The 22,492-nt window shown below is 37.5% G+C and overlaps 1 protein-coding gene across 7 annotated transcripts in view; it reads right to left on the bottom strand.

The window, feature by feature from the left end:
• Positions 1-1,137: 1,137 nt before the first annotated feature.
• The window catches only part of SS18 (SS18, nBAF chromatin remodeling complex subunit), a 42,814-nt gene continuing 21,459 nt past the window's right edge, over positions 1,138-22,492 (bottom strand). For 4 of the 7 annotated variants that reach the window (XM_015277944.4, NM_001278150.2, XM_046925191.1 and 1 more), the window contains 7 exons: positions 20,519-20,740; positions 11,619-11,786; positions 10,799-10,903; positions 8,565-8,657; positions 7,722-7,844; positions 4,959-5,092; positions 1,138-2,845 (listed from right to left, as the gene is read on the bottom strand). In XM_015277944.4, the coding sequence (XP_015133430.1) occupies positions 2,819-2,845; positions 4,959-5,092; positions 7,722-7,844; positions 8,565-8,657; positions 10,799-10,903; positions 11,619-11,786; positions 20,519-20,740 (872 nt within the window). In that variant the 3' untranslated portion in view covers positions 1,138-2,818. The remainder of the gene's footprint in view (positions 2,846-4,958; positions 5,093-7,721; positions 7,845-8,564; positions 8,658-10,798; positions 10,904-11,618; positions 11,787-20,518; positions 20,741-22,492) is intronic. The other 3 variants (XM_046925181.1, XM_015277943.4, NM_001079479.3) reach the window with 3 other exon arrangements.

A 22,492-nucleotide genomic window follows, 5' to 3' on the forward strand; every position in this document is an offset into this window, starting at 1 on the left:
ATTTATTTGAGGAAGACTAAAGTGGGACTGTTTGCGGAGAGATTGTTTGTCCTGCTTGATAAAGGAGCACGTTTGCTTCCTTATGTTAGAACACTGTGAAGTCGATTTCATTTTGAACAGTGAGCCCACTTCTCCCTATTCTGAGTCATTCACACAGCAGAAAGGGAAATACAATCACCTGAAAAGAAATACGATGGCAAAAAAAAAAAATCACAGCACTACAATAATTACAAATCATTCAATTCATTAACTGCTGCTCTTTACTCTTCGGACATTTGTACTGTTTCTGTACACAGAAATGCTCTGTCAATCGCTCACTTGGCTCTTTCTGTACTCTGCATGCAAAATGCCTAATGTAACACCTTTTTTATTGGTTTGCTATTGCTTGGATTTTACTTCATAAATAATAATCACTAAAACAAACCTTGTCATCTTGCTGTTTTTCGTCACCACGCTCCTGTTGTGCATTCCTGCTTTTTGTTGTTTAGGGAAAACTGTTTCTTTTTTAATATATAACGTTGGTAGAAACACACACTTGTGAATGGAGCGACCTCCTCTTGAGTTGTTCTGCTGGCATAATATCAGAGGAATAAGGTAATTTTTGTCACCGCCAATTAAAAAGTTTTGCGAAACAGGACTGTTATAAAACAATTAAACCTTGCAAATGCAGTAGTCTCTAGGAGGGAAACCCTGGAGGAAATTCTGCTTATTAAAATTGCAATTTTAGTTTCCATTAAAAAGGAGAATAAGACAACAGAAGATGGGCTGGCAAGACAAATTATTTCTTAATGTCAGTTGAGCTTCTTTCAAATGAGATAACATATCTACACCAGGTTGGGTTCAACACATTGTTGCCTCCTCGACTCATTTATCTAATTCAGTCATCTTGATTATAGCCTCACGGACCTTCATTTTCAGAGGAAGAATTTCGTAACAAACAACCTACACAACACGCTGATTACCGAACAGTTAATTCTAATTAACTTGGCTATGGCAAGAGAATTTTGATAAAGTCCTAGAATGCAAATACAGCTTGGTTATCCTGGCCAGATTTCTATAAAATAAAAACTCACAGCAGCGTCTCCAGATGAGACATCAGAGTGATAGGGATCTAATTTAAAGAAACAAATGAGAAAATTAAAATCACAAATAATTTATTCTTCCGTTAGAACTGATGGAGTACAGTTTTAAATAGCAACGAAGTACACAGTGGTGTAAAATTGGCACAGAACCTACAAGCATTTCATTCATAATAATGCTCCTCATGCTGTAACTGTTCAAACCTTGATGTGTATTTTTTTTAACAACCAACTTTAAGAAAATTGTTTTCCCTTAAATAAAATGATGAACAAAACGAAAACCTTGTTTTCTGTCTCTACTGTCAGATATCAGGAACATCTTTTTTTTTTTTCTTTTTCTCAACATGATCTCCAATTGAAAAAATAAGGTTTTATTCCTGGGCTAATTTTAAGTTTTGTCTTTCCTATAAAAATCACCAGGAATTCCTGAACGCATATATTCCTGCACAAAAGAATATTCACTTATTTATCTGAAATACAGTTGCAGGACAGTCCCCAAACCAATTTTTTTGTGTACTATGCTATTGATCAAGGTGCTGCCTCTATCTTACATGCAACACTATAAGCGTTAACGCAGTTCAAAACAAAATTTGGCATTGACCTCACCAACGGGTTTTTACTTTTTTCTGTTATAAAACATCCCTTGGTCTCATTGTTAACCCATAAGAAAAATGGACACGCACAAAAAATGCCCCCTTTTCTAAAGATATTAACTCCCAGTTAGGAAAGTTTAGATAGGTTTTACAAAGTCTTCTAGGCTATTTTGATACATACAAATTATAAACTAAAGGTTAAAATACACTTATACAATACAGTCCTGTCCTCCATATTCTTTTTCAAATTCTTTGCATATTTAAGCCAGGTAAAATTAACACTTGTCGTTTTCTTTGTTATTGCAATTATTAAGAGGGATTACAGCTTGCTTATGCAAAGCTGTGACAAAACACTTGAGAAATACAACCCAAACGTTTATCTTGTTACCCCAAAAAATGTTGCAGAAAATTGTCAAACTATGTTAGAAATAGTTTTTACAAAAATGCTTCACTCAGAAAAATTGGAAAGCTTAAAAAATTAATCTTTGCACAAGACTATATTATACCGTCCTCAATTATGTTCCCATTTAGATAACTGGGATTCTCATTCTTTGTACATGAACCTATCAGTGACGTACGATGCTCTTCATCTTTTTTCACTGTTATCTTTATTGTACACCATTTTGAGACTTACAGAATCAAGCACTTATCATGACCCTACCCCTTTTTAACAGTAGATTTCTTATCCTGTCCAGCGAGTAGTGTACTGTCTTGCATATTCACCACATGAAAAACATAATATACAAAATATTGCTGCTGTAAAAAGTGTGCATATCCCCTTCCCCCTACAAAAAAAATCTGTGGAAAAAATATTAAATTCCCATAACCTTCATAAACATACAAAGCTGTTCGCACCTTTCAGTCTGTAACAGTCTATTTGATATACAGTTCTCAACTCACTGCAAATTGCTATGTCACGTATTTTCTGTCCAATATTGCCATCTAGAGTAGAGATGTGAAATCAGCTTCTGAGAATCTACAGTCTTTAACAATTAACCCACGAAGACCATATACTGTAAAACAGCCACAAGATTTTTTTCCAAGAACTAGATGGAATGGGAGGTTTTCATCTCAGGAAGATGTCCACAGTGCTGAGAAGACAATATGGCTGCTAATAGATATTGCCTACCGGAATGTGAATACTTTTCACTGTTGGTAATTTCCATACTGACCCTAAAAAGGAAATTCAAAATACGTAATTAGACCACAAGGTATATTTCCCTGTATTAAAAGCTCAAATCAGAAGATCTTCCAAACAAACTATGATGTTAAAAGTTGAACACAAACGACAACAAATGGCAAACCAAGCTGAGTGAGTACAGAGCTTCATCTTAGTAAAAATCATTTATGTTTTAATGCAACATGGTAACGATTTAAAGCCAGCAATCGAATCTGATCGGAATAGCAGAATAGCATGACTTTGAATTTAATACAGTGCTGTGAAATATGCAGAACACCACAAAAAACGAGACAGAAACTACTGCCCACTTAGACTTCAAAACTTATTTTAAAAATAAAAGGCCACTTAAATTCAAGTAATTCAGGAAAAAAAAACCTGTTTTCAGCGACACTTAAAAGTACTCATCTATCAAAAATCACAGAAAAAGTGATACATGTAGCTCAAAAACCAAGGAACATCCTGGTGAACACAACCAGTAAGCTTATCTTACAAGAATCAACTGATATGTACATCCAATTGACAAAATTAGCTGATTCTATTTCTTTTTACAGAACATCACATAATGCAGAGAAGGCAGAGGTGAAAGCTTCATTGTTACAAGCCTACCGTGATCCCCATAGCGTTCAAGGTCTGCAGAAACAAATATTGCACTACTGAAGTGGATGTCCTCCGTAAGTGCAGTCTCAACACTATTTCATGTTAAGTACCATCACAGTACGGCAATACTTCCAATTTCATTTTTATGTTGCAATGTCAGTTTTTTTCCATTGTAATATACCAATCAGTCAGGAAGAAAAATTTCAGAACAGCTGCCGGAGGAGAATTTAAGCAGCAGAATTCCTCTGGGAAAGGCTAGCACAGAACTGTAAAGAGGTCTTCTGTAATTGAGTTTTTCTGTCAAACTTAGACTGCACAAACTGGAGGACTACAGCACATCCACAGAGAGGTCTATCCGTTTCTACTAGGAAGAAAGTTGGAGAAAACTCAGCAAACTGAAACTCAGTTCCCTTGACCCTACATGTGCCACAACCAAAGCATATTCATGTAGTTTTATGTGAGGGAGTTACTGTTTTAGTGCATGAGTACGTAAGTTTATCTTTTAAATAATTAGGAAAAGTAACTACATCTCACAACTTCCACATTGAAAGAGTTTGCCTGTTTCTTCTTCCTTGTCTTTTTCAGTTTCTGTAGGGAGGGAGCTGTTCTCCATTAGAATTGCAAGTAATTGGGGTTAATCTTGCTTCCAAAGGACAGTTCTTAAGAATTCAACTCCTACTGACATATCAGCATTTTTTTGAACACTAAAATTTCAACTAGATCTCAAAATATATTTAGCTATCTCAATTTTATTTATGCCAAGGAAAATAATGCTGTATGTTTCAACGACATTTCTGAACTTTTTATATTGCAAAAATTATATTTTCACAGTTGAGTATGTTCTACAGGAATAAAATCTGTTTCATTCAACAGCAAGACAACAGCTTTTTACAGGAGTCCTCCAGTACAAATCTAGCCTAGTGTTTTGATGGGGTATTATTGTTTGCTTTAAACTTATCTTAGCAGAGATGGGAAATAAGCAGTAATTTTCAGGTTACTTCTTTCTCATTTATGCCCTTTTACTCCTTAGAGGAAACCTGTGCAAAAATGGTTTCCTATCTCCCCACATAGCCCTACAAGTATGAAGGACTTTAGTTGTACACCAGAGGTGCTTCTATAGCTGCGAGGATTACCAGATTTGTGTTTGTGGGAAAATCAATTAAACAATTCAGCATGAGATTAAGAGATTTAGGAACCTCAACTTTCAGATTTGTCATTCCACATTCAGCTTTGAAACAAATCAACTTAATTTTTAAGGTCTGCAAATACTGTCTGGAGGGCCTCACTTTGCCAAATTGCATTAAACTCTGCAAGCTCAAAAAAGCATAACTAAGCACACTTCTAGACAAACACTTCTGGATAACTCTACTGTTAATAGAGCTCTTGAGAACTGCGCACACACGCCAGAGAGATGACATCCTCAAATTCATCAGTTAGCATGTCACAAGAAACCAAAATTATCCAATGAATGAGTAAGAATCACAGCTTTCTAACTGAGTGATAGAATACCTGGTCATATCCGTAAGGCCTCTGCTGTGGTGGCTGTGGTGGCCCAGGCTGTGTGGGTCTGTATCCCCCATACTGCTGGCCTTGTCCTTGTGGATAATTGGGATACTGAGGTCCGGGGCCACCCTGGGAAGGACCTGGAGAATGTTAGAATGGAAAAAGGAAAAAAAAGGGAAAAAAAGTAAGACTGCATAGGGAATCAGGAAGAAAATGGTACAAGTACTGGGTTTCACAACTAAGAAAAGCTAAGAAGTATCTCTACCATGAAATCAGGTCTTCTATCCAAAAGCATTATCAGGGACAATGCTTCTCTAATCCTAGAAAGCACCTTAGCTGACAATGCCTGTTGTGCTCCAACCATAGAATATTTACAACTTTTTTTTTCTAATTACCAATGGATGTAGTTCCACACATAAGGTCACAGAACAGAGAAAAAGCAAGATGTGACAAACCACAAACAAGAGCACTTCCTATGATTTAGGGAGGCTCACTCTTCTCCTATGGTATGCTACTCCAGTTCACAACTTCATAATGTGAGAAGCAGCCAGATGAACAACGGCATATAATGTTTGGACTTTCTGAAGAGACCAGTAATACTGTACTGCCAAAAAGTCTGTTCTCACATCACGGGGGAAATCACAAACAGGATGTCAGGAAAGCAAGTTACATGCATAAAATGAGTGATGTGACAACCAGTAAATGCTACTGTCGGAAGAAAAAAGGCACCGCCTACATCCACCTCCTCTCATCATCTTAACTTTATAGGAACAGGATAGAAAAGAACTTTGGCTGCAGCCTCTTTTGGCTGGACAAAAGCAGCTCTTTTTGTCAAGACAAACTTTCTGTCACTGTTCACAGGGACTAAGCCAGTCAACCAATGGAAGCTGTATGTTACTACCATCAGGCACTGAAGACATCTTTCAAAGAAAATTAAACTCATCCCCTCCTACCTTGGGAGATACGATGTCCTGTGTATTTCAGAGATACTAGCTATTTCAACACCACCTGCTAAAAACTGGCAGACTCGGGAAGAGCCGCAACTCCGGAGAAGTATTTTAGAAACAACAGGTTTTTTTTTTAAATCACAAAAAACAAGTTACGTTTTATCAATAAGATGACTCAGTACAAGAGAGGGCAAGTTCAAGCTACAGGCAATGGACATTAAAACCACATCAGCCTGTAACTCTTTTGGTAATTGTGGATCTACGAGACAGTCAGAAAGATGACCTAGCAAAGCCAAGTTCCTTAGCATATTACCATTCTCCTCAGCCCTCAAATCTCCTTGAACTATACAGCTTCTGCTTTGAACAGTGGAACAAAACCTTAAAGATTGATAATAATGACTGAGATGCTGATTTATTTTTGCAAATTAGAAAGCAATTAAATATTAAATCGAGCAAGGATACTATATCCTAAAAAGTGCTGTGTTCATCTGACAAATGAAGCTTGGCTTTTATTTATTCATGGCAATACTTTATGGTTGAATTCTAAATACTCAGTAACAAATCAGTAATAAATTCTATAAAATGAAATGGAATCTGTTATTTGGGGCTTCAATGTCTATTTTTACTTAAAAAAAAAATTAAAAAAGCAGGATTTCTGTGTTTACAAAAAAGTAGCTCCCACACACTTGTCCATCTCTCTGCTCTATTATTTCTTAACCTAAATTTTCAGAACATTAGATTTTATTTCTTTACTTAATCAGAATAGAGAGCTAGATAGACCTTCATTCTGATCTTCGTTCTGTCCCTATGTTAAGCTTAGCAGAATGTAAGTACACAAACATTATTTTACAACTATATTTTTTTTTCCATACATCCAAAATGAGGAAAATTTCTAAATGTCAGTGGATCTTCCTTAAAACTGTCTCAGTGTAACTGAATTTGGGGCAAACCTGGCTTTTGTCTACATAGCAAAGAAGTCACCTATGGACTTTCACACATTCCCACAATGCCAAAATCTTAGCATATAAACCAACCATGAAGCTAAAGTTAATATACATGTAATTAGATTTCAGAGATTCCTTCCTAGATGTTGCATCTCTTAAGATAAATATGCACAGCTTTACAATATGCAACAATAAGCAAAAACAAGAGCAGTATTTTTAATACTACCTGCTGACTTACAGTTTTCACAAACTGCACAAAAATTACTTACTACTACTTAAAGTTTCCTGTGTGGAAGTTCTCCTTGAATCCAAAGCATACATCATTTAACTTGTGGCAGATTTCTCATTCTTGCCATATATTACACGGTTTGCACTATCAGCGCAAGCATTCACAAGACAAATCCTTAGAAAACATCATAGGTAATGCTGCTGTTCATTTCTTTACTTGTCAGTACAAGAATCTCAATAGAATGATTCATTTATGTTGGATGAATTTTAAATAGGGGTTTTGTTTGTTCTAAATGCCAAGTCCATAGATGGAGTGGTGTAAGAGGCTCTTTGCCTACTTCGTGCCATCTAGACTGTGTTCACCAAGGAAACAGAATAGAGCAGAGCTTTTCAAAATTACAGACACTTTTGAAAATAGTATCTAGACATTGCTCAGCTTTCTGTGCAACCACGTTGTCCAAGCTTGCCTACAGATCTACTTCCAAACAGATGCTGTTCTCTACACCTTCTTGTTTTGCTCCATTGAAACTTAGAGCGTACATCTCTCTTGCACGAGCCCGGCCTTTCAACCCAGTAAAACCAGGACAGAATAACATATGAAGATCTCTCAGTGTTATCTCCAATTACCGCCTGCACCGCCAGGTTCTTACCATAACCCTGCTGTTGTCCAGGATAGCCTTGTTGGCCTGGATATTGCTGCTGTTGTGGTGGGTAACCCTGTTGTTGGGGTGGTCCTTGATATGCATCTTGCTGCTGACCATATTGTGAGTTTCCTGTAAGATGATTGTGAGAAAGAAGAAACAACTGAAGGTACTTACTTTATTAAGTATTTTTCCTTTTAAGATGCACAGCCAACAACACAAGAACAAAATGAAAATGCAATATTGATTTCAAAAACTGAAGAAAACAAAGAAAACTCAAACCAAACAGAAGGAATTCGGCCAAACAAACTGCAGTTAAAGCCAATTTTGCAAAGTTGAACTGCAGCATTTTCAGCATCTCTGCCAAAGGAGCATTGCATTTACTGGAACATCACAGTCATAAGATCATGACTATACTAAATAAAATAAAAAAGACAAAATTAAGGACAGCTACAAGAGCACAGACTAGCTACACAAGATCAGCAAGCTGTTTCCTAACGGCACTATAATTATACAAAATATATACACACACAAAAAGATTTAGAACTGAACCAACAAATTTATGTTTATAAACAAAAATTTCCATTGAGATTAAAAAAAAAAAATCTCTGAAGTGTTTTAGTCATTTTACTGTTGTTAGAAATGGCAAATTATGGTTATATATTTTAGGTGTTTGCAAGAAATTATTCTGAATGCTTCGAGTTCCCTGCAATTCTCAAGACAGCCAGCAACTAGTATTCTACAAGAGCTTTGCATGGGTATAAGTTGTGTTGTGCAAGAATTTTTGTTCCCGTTGCGGGTGGGGGAGGAAAGGGAATGTATGTGCGTATGTGTGTGAAGGTATATAGATACCTCCTTCGTAGTAATGTTGTGAGGAATCCTCATAAGGCCTATCGTAGCCTTGTTCAGGATACGACGGTTGCTGATAACCGTAATCATTATGACCTACATCAATTCGACAAGAGACAGGAAGAAACGTTAATGGCCTCTGAGTGAAAACCCTAAGAATACTTCATTTCTCAGAAAAATGAAAAAAATTTCAACTGGATATACATGAAAAATATTTTTCAATTGTATTAGCCAAAGTTTTATTAATATGATTTTCTTTCATATTGAATTAACATGTGACAGGAAAAAAAAAAGCTTAAAGCAGTAGTTTTAGCAACATCACAGCAAAGGATGATCTTAACCTTCTGATAATCCTTGTTGGGGGAAAAAAAAGTACTTTATCTTTCACTCAAAAAAAAAAAAAAAAAAAGAAAGCATTTAGGCCTTTCACATGTAAATAACCTGAATTAAATTAGAATGAACAAAGAAAGCAATTATCATACTTTGTCTAACACCTGTTCTGCTGATCTCCGATTCGAAAGCATATGCTAAAAGCAGTGTGAAATAGAACAAATAAAGCTCAATGAAGTTATGAATTACAGTCTACATTCAATTTTGCTCTGAAGTGACAGAAAAATAATATTCTTAAGGTCCATTTTTCCCTATAAACATAATTCCTACAAGCCTTAGTGAACTTTTCCTCCAGTGCTGGGCAGAATCATTACAAATGAACTTTTCTATTCAGAGACAGTAGGCATCTCCGACTATGAAACCAATACATGCAGTAAGCACCCCACCTGTTTGCTGCTTTAAAAGTAAGTACATCTTACAGATGATAAAAAACCATATCACGTTGCTACTCTGGTCAAGAAATGAAGCTGAAATTTTGTTTAAATTCTGAATAAAATTATATCAGGTAGCTAGCATAGGAGAAAACAGTATAAAAATAAGTGATCTCTGTAATTAGTTCTGGAACTGTACAATACTTGTAACCTAATAAAATACACAGTCATTAACACAAGTCTTATGAATACAATCTCTAGGTCGACAGAAGTGTGATAAAGAGGTAGTGATAAAGAATGAATCCTTAGAAGGAATACTTCTCAGTGAATTCCTCTGTGCTGCAACAGATCTGTCAGTGGTAATGTCCACTTGCCTTCACTATAGTAAATATACTGTAATCATTTCAAGTTCATGTTTATAACATAGAAGTTCAAAAACAAAAGCTTAATAATTATGAATTATGCACACTGTGAAAGAACTTTACACACATCTCCAAAAATAACACATGTAAATTTATATAAGCATGGCTTCTTGTATCTTAAAATCAATTTAGTAGAAATGAAAACTCAGATAACTAGCCTGTGTCCTTTTATTTGCAATGAGTAACAGCTCTGACAATTACACTGCTTAGCTTTGTGTATGTTTGTTTTTTTTTAAAAAAAAACATTAACTTCTACCACATTCCTTGAACTTCTTAAGAAAGCATTATGTTGGACACACAATTCTCACAGTACTCATGACTCAACATTTTTGTTCTCCCAGTCTCTGTTCAGTCTAAAAACAGGCCAATTGCAACTTTTCTAACTTATAACACCATGCAATAGCCTTTAGCACTCTAAATTCCACGAGGTAGGAGGACAGATTAATGCAATTCAAAGTTATGGTCTTGCCTTGAAAGCCCTGCGGGGGGGACTTCTAAGGAGGATTCACAATTACAAGACCCTCAGGGCAGGGACCGTTTCATTCCTTTTTGAAAATTATGCTGAAGGCCCATACCAATAGCAAGAACAACACATTTGTGCGACATGAAAACTAAGCACTAAGTTAAAAAATAGAATATTTACAGAAAAACACATTTCTTAAGCAAGTTCTTCCATTTCAGTAGAATCTTTATTAAAAGGATATCACCCTCTCTTCTATTTATAATGAAATTATGACTTCATTCATCTCAATTATACTAGACATACTAAAGAGTCCTCCTTTTAGAAACACCAATTACAGATTTTTCACTTTGAAATACTAAAACTGTTGTTATAGTTTCAAACGGGAGTATTACAAATTACATACTCTAAATTGTAAAATTAACTCCGCATAGTAACTTAAACTGTATAAACAATTCTAAATTTGGAAGCTTTAGTAAATGTGAGGTATGATATTCCATTACTACTCTTGCCCCATTCCCTAATTTTGGGCATATCTGCATTAATATTGGGCAGGTATAGAAAATGGGAAAGTCAACATTTATGAGAGATTACCATCAGGGTAATATTGCTGGTTCATGCCTTCTGGAGGACCTTGTCCACCATGACTGTATTGGTCCCCATAATAGTCTTCCTGGCCTGAGTACTGCTGTGGTGGGCCTGAAAAACCACAACCAGTCAATACGTAAATAACTTGTTTTCTCTATTATAAAGCCTGCTATTTTCTGATTTTAATATGAGAAATATTTCTCAAATGTACTCCCCACCCATATCGTTGCATTTCAGATAACATATGTAATCTCTTTGACTTAAAAAAAATACATCTCTATATATTTTATACACACGCACAAGCATACGGTTGTTTGGATGCATCAGATTGAGCACACATATACCAAACTTCAGTTCTGAGATCATTTTAGGAACATATGTATAACAGCACCAAGTGTTAAAAATAAAGTTACTCTTTTTCTAAAAGAACTAGGAAAAAAAAAGGAACAAAAGGAAAAAGCAAGGCTGCAGAACACTGTTTCCTTTTTGTATCTAAGCAAATTCAGAACCAAGCAGGTATTTCACTCTTTTTCTATACCTATCATATTAATCTTAATATCGAAACAGAATCTGCATCAGCATGAGATGCACATTTTTAGATACTGTCAGAAAGAACACAAAACAAAAGAAACACTTGTATTCAAGTTTAATTGTGATACAAGTAACTTGTTGCTACAAGAAACAAAAAAGAGAGTCTGCAGAAAAAGTCTGTAGCTGGAACACCCAATGATTTCACTGAGATTTGGTGTAAGCAAGAAAGTGATTTAAAATAATTTTAAAGATGGTTATTTAAAATCGATGTAAGAACACTGAAGTGAAGTCCTACCTTGCTGTGGCGGTCTGTATGGAGGAATCTGTCTCTGACCCATCATGTGATTGCCTTGATTAACTTGGCCCATCATTCCCATAGGTGGTTGCTGTCCTTGGTAATGCTGGCCACCAGCTTGTGGCATGTTGTATTGCTGGGAAGGAGGCTGCTGGTGCATCATTGGACCTATAAAAGAAAAGTAACAAATACGTCTTCCGTAACTCTAGCTTAAAAAGCAGATCAAAAGAGTCTCTACTTTCAGTCCTTTGATGCAGATTGGTTGTTTCTATACCTACGCAAATGTACATAAGGAATTCAGTGACCAAGTTATGAAAGAGAACTCATATTATGTAGGACTGCTTTCTAGACGTCTTTTTCTTTGAACTACAGACACAAATTTACTCATACACAAATAACTGGAATGTTCTTCATTTTTCTATGTTTGTTTAAAAAAGAACCTGCAAAGAAAAAGTAGATTAATACCTGATGATGAAACCTTGACAAGTTGTAGAAACATTATTCAACATTATGAACTCCTTGGGGCATAGTTTTAATACATGTTTAGTTGTTGTTATAGTCCATTAACAAACCACCAAGCTGTTATCACAAAATAAGCAATTTTATTTAGCCTGTAAAGACAAACTACTTGCATAACTGAGTCAGACAATCATGCAACAGGCACTATGCAAAAAAAGACCCACAGGAAAGATATGCTCTGACCACCACACAATAGTCCTACACAGCCTAGCATAAAAATCTTTCAGTACCAAGCTGCTGAAAATTTCCATGAGCCACAGAAAGAGAACAAGAGAGATCAAGTACTGCCCATGTTTTATCAACCAAGAAAACCTGGTCAAGGCTGAACTTGTAGTCATGTTAACCAGTAATGAAAACAGACAGTTAAAGAGTGACCCACTGACACAATATAGCAATGAAAATGATGACTGAGCTATTTCATGTGAATGTAGGTTATGCTGATAAAACTTTTAATAAAGAATAGCCTCTTCCCTTCCTCAGAAGAGTTATTTCAGTATTAAAATATGAGAAGAGTTGTGACAAGGAGCTAAATTTTTCAAACAATCTATTTTCATAATATGCCAACTGAAAAAAATAATGCACATTGCACATTTTGTAAAGATAATTACACAACAAAGAAGAGAAAGTAATTAGTCTCACTGAAAAAAAAAAAAGGAAACAAATCAAAATATTGGACCAGAACAACCACACCGCGTCTCCACTCCAAGAGAAAAAAGCTGTCATCTACTTGTACTGTATGCTAGTTTCTGCTATTGCATTTCTTTTTTATTATTTCCTTTATTAACACGGTGCTAGAGCAGTAGTAAGTCCTATGTAAGACAGAAACATTACAGAACTAGCTAGATACAGTCAGTACCAACAATGGGTTTACAGATGGAACAGAATACAAAGTCACTTAGGTCCTCTCTGTGTGGGCTTACGAGAGAAAGTTAAGCCAAATTAATTAATGGTATGAATTCAAAGTATGTTTGTTAGAGCCATTAAACCCCTGTGTGGAGTCTCTCAGTGAGAAGTGGCCTTAGTTCCGTTAAGCTTAATTTTCCTCTGAAGATAAACACTGGCCACTCTTAAAATGATCTCGTTCTGCTTCAACTCTTCAGGGTGACAGTTTCCATGTTCTGATATTAAAGTTTAAAGAAAGGTTTATATTTTGATACCATAATTATTTTTCACTTAACAATATGTTTCATTTTGATCTTCTGAACAAGGAGGTAATTAAGATCATTCCATTTCACTGCTTTTCTGTTTAGAGGTACTGAGAAAGATGAGGCAGCCTTTAAAAAAATAAAAACTTCTTGCCGTAACATTCCTAGATCTCAAGAAAGCTTGTTAATTAACAATATTAATATTAGTCACAATACAATGTGATAAAATGTGTTGGGTCCCCATGGTGCAATGTAGAGGTTTTCTGTTTGCTTTTTAAATTAGAACTTCATTAACGCTTTGTAGAGCCACAATGAGAATTCACTGCCCTGTATCAGGCTGTGTGTTGTGTTAATAACTGAGTGCCTGGCTTCCTTCCAGTTTGGTTCACAACTCCCTCTCACTACGAAGATAACGAGGAGAACAACCATGGTCTCCATCATCTCACACACCAGAACCATTTTCTGTGGAAGTTTTGAGGGGCGGCAGAACTCTGAATTTGCTTTTTCTTTTGAAAAGGCCTAAAATGAAGCTATGTTTATTCATCATACAATGTTGACACAACTGTAAGACAATATGACACAACTGCAACCAAGAGAGCCCCTTCACAAAGCTTAAGTCAAAAACCTAAGATCATCAGTTCACAATCTAAACATGACTATTAATTTCGGGGGAACAAAATATCTTATTAGCACAGAGCCCAAAAGGAGTGCAAGAAAATACTGTACAGAGCTGCCACTGTGAATATGCAGGCACAGGGGCTGACTATGGGCTTTCCAAGAAACTAACTTCGGCAGGAAACATTCAAAAAACTACAAACGTTTCTGTATAATTAAGGAGATAGCCTTTAAATGCTAATACATCAGAAACTTTCTTGGGAAAAAAAGCCTGAATAAAAAGATACAAGGAAATAATAATATTGTAGGGTCTGTGAAGAATGTGGCTAATCTGAAAAATGCCAAATGTAGATCCATATCATGCTTACAGAGCGAGTGAATGTATAAAGGAAGTCAGACAAAAGGTGGAAACTGAACTATTCCCTGTAAAATTTAATTCAAAAATTTAATCAGAAATAGTTTACATTATCACGCTGGTCTAGTGGTTGCAACCCTGCACACAGCAGGGGAATGAAACTAGATGACCATTATGGTCCTTTTCAACCCAGGCCAAGCCATGATTCTGTGATTCTAAGATGCTGCTCAGTTCAAATAGTCTTCTGCACCTACCTATAAAAAGCCTGTTCCTGTTCCAGACACTGTTTTATAAGAAGGACTGATATACAAGAAAGAAAAGGCATGATCATTTAAGTAAAAACAGGTTGGTTCCAGATCTTTTTAAAAATCCAGCTAATCTTGGGGCAATTTCCTGACAAGAAACTACCTAAGGAATCCAACAACCTAGCTGTCAGACACACAAAGCAAATGGAGAGAAAAGCAAACTATAGATGGGCCCTAGATAAACTTAATAAATTTGGGAAATGCACTGAGGATGAATGAGCTGCTCAAAAGTTTAGCAGTTAAAATGTCTCCTTAGCCTCATCTTCTGCTGAAACTCAGACAACTGGTGGCAAATGCTACAAGAGGACAACAGTAACAGCTAGCATAGTTGAAACGTCTGGAAGAGAAGCAGAGCAATGAGGAACCACACTCAAATGGCTCTGCTGTTCCAACCCAACAGCTAAGGGAAAGGCTGGCTACAATAGAACAGTAAAACAAGCTGTTGTTTCTCTAGTCTTCGAAACTATACCCTTTTTGTTGCTAAAAAAAAAAGAGTCTCTTCTAATGGCTATGTACTATGTGCACAGACATCAATAAAGCTACTGGATACTCTCATCCAGAGTATTAGCAAAACACACCATGCCAGGTGCTAAATCTCACCTTGGAGTCCACTGCTGGACAAACAAAACGTAAACCTAGCAATGCAGCAGCCCTCAGCAACATTTTGTCTGTTGTCATTGTTTTCCTTTAGGATTAAAAAAAAATATTACAGTAAATACTTGCTTTAAAACATACATGTTGATAATTCTTGCAAAAGCTAGGTCAGGAACTCTAGCAAAGGGTAAATTTAGCATTCTTTTATCTCAAGATTCTTGACAAAGTCTAGTTTCTCAAGGGACTTCCAGGATACATAGTTTTTGCTAGTCCAACTGTTAGGCTGCAATTAAAGGCAGAGGAAACTTCTTCACACTTGATTTCTCCACAAGGTTTTTCTTAAACCGATACGTTTTTTTAAGGTGTCATTTAAGGAAAATAAGAAAGATAAAAATGCCATTAAAAAAAATCGATTAGTTACCACTGTTGCCTTTCATGTCTCTTAAGGAACAAATGTGATAGAACTGTGACATCTGTTTGTCTTCTTTTATTTTTCATGACAGGAGACCTGCAGTGTCATCCACAGCTAGATGCGCTACAAAGCCAGCTGTAGCACACCAGCACTTCAAAATTTAGAAGCAATCTTCTTTTTCCTGAATACATTATATGTCCAAAACTTTGAGACTGCCCTGCTTACTTCACGGCACCTGTAAAGCTACTGTAAAGCAGTTCGGGTACTGAAACGAACAGACTTTGCTTCCATGGAAATGAACAGACAGCAAGAAATTCATAAAAGATCCTCAGCGTCACAAAAGATTTTATCCTGATCTGTCATCCCCTGAATATGTTTCTATTTCAGATAACACTGAATGTTCCCATTGTTCTATTCTTCTCACTCTATGGACAGTGAAAGGAAATACAGGATTCCACACCAGCCTAGTCAGCTGTCTCTGTGATCTGTTCATGTTTGCTTGTATTCCAAGAGCTCTAAAAGTTGATGGAACTTTTCTAAATTCATATCAATGAAACCGTCATTAAAGGAACTGCAGCATCAGACTACACAACTGGTCTTCTGCAAGTGACTGAGTCAACACAACATTCTCACACAGGGTTCAGCTGTTAAAAGGAAACCAGTCTTGCTCCCTCACCCCAAGCAATGTATAATGCTCATTAAATAATAACTGAGGGAGTTTGGAACTTGCTTTAAGCTCTTCTTGCATGGGAATGGGATCTAGCAAGATGATCTGAGAAACAACACTTCTGAGATTGTCGAACTATTATGTTGTTGGTCCTTACTCTTAAAGCATTTGAGCTATGAATCTACGGCTGTGGAAGATCTTTTCAATATAAATAGGAGGAATTTCCATATTAGTTTTGGGTTCCAGAAAATTGAGTTTACACCTCCCTTCCAAAAAGTCAAAAACTGCCAAGAGTTAAAGAATTGCATTCAACGTAAGTACTTTCCCATACAGAAGGAGACATGCATCTACAAGAAAGCTTTCCCCTAGTCAATCAGCTCCTGTTGCCTCCTGTCCTTTCTGAAGAGGTAGCCCATATTCCATGCATACGTCCCAGGCTGCTACAGCAGCTGTCTAATCGAGTCATCTGCACAATCTTCCCTTAAAATATTCTGCTTCTTAATTCCAGAATGCCTAAAGTCTTCTTTTGTAAACTGACCACCTACATGAAAACTGCTTCTTATTTTACACATTTCTGTGGCTAGCATTTTATAAAGCTAGTGTACATCAATAGAGTAGACCAAAAAAAAATCCCACAATGGCTTCTGTACTACGTATTAAATTCCTTAATTAGCACTTTCTGGTTTTTTCCTACTAACTGCATATTTCTCAAAATGTGTACAAGGAGTAAGATGTTTTGCTAGAAGCTGCACAAAAAACATTATGTTAAGAACACTCAAAAGTTAGATCAAACCTTTTCGTGTATTATAGCGTCATCCTCTATTATATGATAGCAGGCTTTTTTTCTGCAAGTCCTGGCCTCATTCAGTAGCAGTAGATATTATTCACTGAAAAGCTATTCAGTATTTTGTTTCCTCCTAATTGTTCAGCGCGAGACGCCATGCCAATTCAAATACTGCTCTGAAGACAGAATTATTAATTTACTCATGGGCTTTCTTATAGTATTCATAACTAAAATGCCTAAATCTTCATAATGAAAATACTTTCACAACACTCCTGTGAAATCAGATGCTATTATAATCTCACCATCCAACTCAGTCCTTAACAGACCAGGAATCCATACAGGGAAAGACTGCTGTCAAAAACATCTACTAATTTTTAATAGTCAATTTGAGATGCTGAGACTTTAACTTTTGGAGTATTTAGCACTGTATTGAGTTAGTGCTGTTTTTAAGTGACAGAACTAGCAGAATCTCTTATTTTCAACAGAAAAGAAGCAAAGTGTGATTATGTGTTCACAAACGCTTCCTAGCAGCAATACCAAAATTCAGAAAATTTTGCTTCATTTCTGCTTCTGAATGGCAGCACACAGTTCTAATCAAGAAATCAGGAAGTCACAATCCACTTACTAACTTGCGGGGGACTGTTAGGTTGCAGCTTGAACTCGTGATTGAGCACCTGGTGAAGGGGTGTGCCTGGCCAGGGAGCACACTGTTTGCATCTGTGCTCCCCACGTGAGGAGAACAGGTGGACCCGTAGAAGAGCCAGCCACTGAAGGGAGAGCAGCTCTTGTACGTGGGATACCTCCTAGAAAGAGTGTGGCATGGCTAGAGAGACCCTTCATCAGTTGGATGAGTTTAACTCTTCTTTCTGCATATTGACATGCATATGCTATGACAGACATATACATACGTACACATGACTGTTGGCCTACCTACAAATACTGTACTTGGTATCACCAAGAACCTACCAGAAGCACTTTTGATTCTTTGTGAGCAGAATGTACCTTTTGCTTTAATTACATCCCAATGCATTTCCTAACTGCTCATTCACTTAAATCAGAAGCCTGCAGTGACTGCATTGGGCTGAGTCCCTGTGCTTAGCCAGACTGGATCTTGGCCACCTACTTTCATCTATTGCTATCTCACCACTTACAGCAGACTTGCATGCCATCTTTTCCCTCCTGTCTAGGAGCTATAATAGGAGGAAAATACAAAAATGCTTCCACTAATTTGTCACAAAATCTCACAACAAATACAACAACTAAGAGTAGAAGATAGAGAGAAGGTGTTAAGTAAACTTGTCTGGGAATATTCCTGTATCAAAAAACTTAACTACCAGTACATTACAAGCATGCACAATTTCAGACACAAGGGCATTTTCTCTCACTGATATATGAAATTTGACTGATTTAGAACAGTATTTTCATTGAAACAACAAAACAAACTTCCTGTTAAATTACGCTCCATTACTAATGAAGCAGTTTCAAAGCCTCGCTCTAAAGCAAGGGGGCTGGACAAGGTGATTGTTAAAGGTCCCTTCCAACACAAACCATTTCATTGGTTTACACAAGAAATGCTCTACTTACTCATGTTTTTGTGCAACACTAATATTTTAAAGAATGAAGTTTTTCACCCCACTGTCCTAAATGGCTCTCCATTTTTGTGGAGCTTCCACAAAAATTACAGCCTTAAAGTAGATGTAAAAACCTGAGCCTAAACAGACAGAAAGACTTCCTGTGACACGTGCAGGCAATACTATCAGCTCATGTTCTAACAAGATATTTTGCTCTTCTTCTTGAACCTATAATTTGGTTAGACGCTGCTTTATTCCCCTGAGCCACTTCAGTATTATTATTTGTTCAGAACAGAAACCTTTTAAGTATTTTTCTGCTTAACTTCTAATGAGCGACTTCCAAGTTTGATTGAGTACTGAAAATACAACAGGGGAATACTACAAGGAAGAGTAAAGAACACAGTTTTGAGATGGAATAATCACTAGTCCTAAGCTGTAAGATAGTCACACAAGGTAAGCTGTTTTCTGTGGAGCAACTTAGTTGATGGCTCCTTCACAAAAACAGCTGCATATTTATTGCTAAATCTCTGCAATGAAGAAATTTCAACAGAATATGCAGGGCTTTTATAAAGCATCCTACAATGCTTACAAAATTACTCCGCTGGGTATTGCATAGAATACACGGGTAACTTAAGAGTTCTGAGAGTCAAAAATATTCACACTTGTAATGACTTCCTCTGCTACGTATCTCCCTCTTTTTGATTTACTATTAAAATTTAAGAAAAATGCCAGTGAGAATGTGGCCAACAGAAGACTTATCAGACTTCCCACTTTCACTACTGGTAAGAAAGCTGCAAAAATAGCTGGTTTATCTTGACTCATTTTTGGTTTCTTATCATCTTCATCTTTGCTCTGTTTTGAACCTCTCAGTGATGTAATGATCAAACAGATCAAATTGCTCTGTCTGTATACCCCGGAAACAAATGGCATCTACGTAACAAAGTGGAGCCTACATCTCCAATCAGACCACATTGTGATAAGAACCTACATCACTGGAGTATATTGTTCCTCCAAGTGACTAGAAAGAGAGCCCTAAGAATAGGAAAAAATATTCTACAGCATCAGCAGACAAAAAACCTCAAGTCATACACTAATGCTAATTAGTCTGTGCAAGTTCATACAGATTAAAAAGGGAAAATAACACACAAAACCCAAACCCAACATGCTGTAAGCAAAAGTCTTGCTTCTACAGTATGCCTTCCACAGGGCTGTATGCCTAGATTCAATGTAGAAACAAATGAACAGCTAAGCAGAAAATATCTCCTTTTTGCCAACTAGAAGACATTCATACGAATAATCAGTATATACACAATTTAATAATTTCATCTGCTGTGACTCTAATACGATATTTTAATTCTGTGATGTCCTTGCACTTCACTAAGGACCATATTGTCAACAGTTCGTGCTATGTAAATATCCTAGATACAAAATTAGCTTTGAATTTTATAATATACACAAGGACATCTTCTGAAAACAGAACCAGGAACAATCCTCTACTCTCTACTGAATTTTATTTCTTACAACTAACAGACATTCTGAGCTAAAACAGCATGCAGGAAAGAACAAAGATTAATTAGGTACAAAAATGCGAGGACTTCAATTTTTCAACTCACCCAAGAGACTCAAGAGCACAGATATATTTTTATCAACTCAAACAATAATAACAGTTAGAAGTGTAAAGTGTGGAAAAGCTAAACTGTAGTTCAAATTTACCAGCTATGAAAGGAGATTTAATCCCATCTTCTCACAAAACACCAGAAAACAGTGTCTGCAAATATAAACATTCATCTGCACGTTGGAGAATAGAGACGTAGAGCCCTACAAACACGCAACGTGTGCATTTAGGGAAGGAAATCTACAAGAAAAGTTCTGTTAAGAAAAGTCTGAGTGAGAAGCTTCCTTTTTGGCAGAAGCAAACAAGCACCTCATTTACCTTGGTTTGGTTGCATGTTCATGTTTGGTCTGGGACCATAGTTTCCCATTGGCTGTCCCTGGCTCATGGTCATCTGATTCTGCACTGGCATACTCTGTGAGGATGGCACTGAGTGATTATAGCCGCCCATCGACCCATGGCTACTTGAAGGCATGTTCATGGAACTGTTTGTCATATTGAGTTGGTTAGGTCCAGGTCCTTGCATAGGCATATGGTTAGGTCCTTCAAAAAGAAAAGCAGGGGGAGAAAAAGGGTTCTATATTAAGCACTATACAACAGACAAATACAGTCACACCAAATTACAAAACTAAAAAAAAAGGCTATTAAATACAACACGCTTAAGAATGTTTATCCTCTTGCTCTTTTCAAGACACCTTGCTGAAATAAACAAGCAAACTTATTTTATCAAGGAAAGTGAAAAGCATAATAAAGGTTCACTGCTCCTGCAAAACAAGACAAGCAGAGATTGCTGAATTGTACAAAGACAAATCCACCACAAACGCGGGAAAGTCAGCAAATAGAATGACGACCATGACAGACAACTACAATTAGCAATACCGAAGCCTTTGACATGGTCCCTCACCACATCCTTCTCTCTAAATTGGAGAGGTGTGGATTTGAAGGACGGACTGTTGGATTTTGAATTGACTGGCTGGATGCAGCCAAAGGGTTGTGATTAATGGTTCTGTGTCAGGGTGGAGGCTGGGGACAAGTGGTGTCCCTCAGGGGTCGGTCTTGGAACCGGTGCTCTCCAGCATCTTCACCAATGACATAGACGATGGCATCGAGTGCACCCTCAGCAAGTTTGCAGATGACACCAAGCTGAGCGGTGCAGTTGATATGTTGGAAGGAAGGGAAGCCATTCACAGAAACCTGGACAGGCTGGAGAAGTGGGCCCAGGAAAACCTAATGAGGTTCAATAAGGCCAAGCGCAGGGTGCTGCACCTGGGTTGGGGCAATCCCAGGTATTTATACAAACTGGGGGAAGATCTCCTTGAGAGCAGCCCTGAGGAGAAGAACTTGGGGGTCCTGGTGGACGAGAAGGTGGATATCAGCCAGCAGTGTGCGCCTGTAGCCCAGAAGGCCACCTGTGTTCTGGGCTGCATTAAGAAAGGGGTGGCCAGCAGGGAGAGGAAGGTGATTGTCCCCCTCTACTCGGCTCTGGGGAGGCCCCATCTGGAGTACTGCGTCCAGGCCTGGGGCCCCCAGTACAGGAGGGACATGGAGCTCTTGGAGCGGGTCCAGAGGAGGGCCGCTAAGATGATCAGAGGGCTGGAGCACCCCTCCTATGAGGAAAGGTTGAGGGAACTGGGAATGTTTAGCTTGGAGAAGAGAAGGCTCCAGGGAGACCTCATTGCAACCTTCCAGTACTCGAAGGGAGCATATAAACAGAAAGGGGAATGGTTGTTCACGAGGGTGGATAGTGATAGGACAAGGGGGAATGGTCTGAGACAGGGGAGGTTTAGGTTAGATATTAGGAGGAAGTTTTTCACAAAGATGGTGGTGACACACTGGAACAGGTTGCCCAAGGAGCCTGTGGGTTCCCCCATCCCTGGAGGCATTGAAGGCCAGGCTGGATGTGGCTCTGGGCAGCTTGGTCTGGTGGTTCCACATAGCAGGGGGGTTGAAACTGGATGATCATTGTGGTTCTTTTCAAACCAGGACATTCTATGATCCTATGGTAATACTGTCCATTCAATACTGTCTAACTGTGTTACACAGACAACAGAGAGGCAGGAGATCATCGCTAACCATGTGATCATTGTGCTAAAGTAAAGCAAAGGGGAAAAAAAGAGCTCCAGACTGTGGTAATAAGCACCTTTTACAGGACTGCGAGAAGATTTCTTCCTCTATATATCTCCTAAGAAAAGGAAGACGTACGATTAGCGTCTGAAAGTAAGGGCAAGGAAGAGGTTTTGGTTTTGGTTTTTTTTTTTTTTTCAATTTCTTCTTAAAGGGAAATTGTCTACAACA

This window comes from Gallus gallus, chromosome 2 (assembly GCF_016699485.2).
Source record: "Gallus gallus isolate bGalGal1 chromosome 2, bGalGal1.mat.broiler.GRCg7b, whole genome shotgun sequence".
NCBI classification, from domain to species: Eukaryota; Metazoa; Chordata; class Aves; order Galliformes; family Phasianidae; genus Gallus; species Gallus gallus.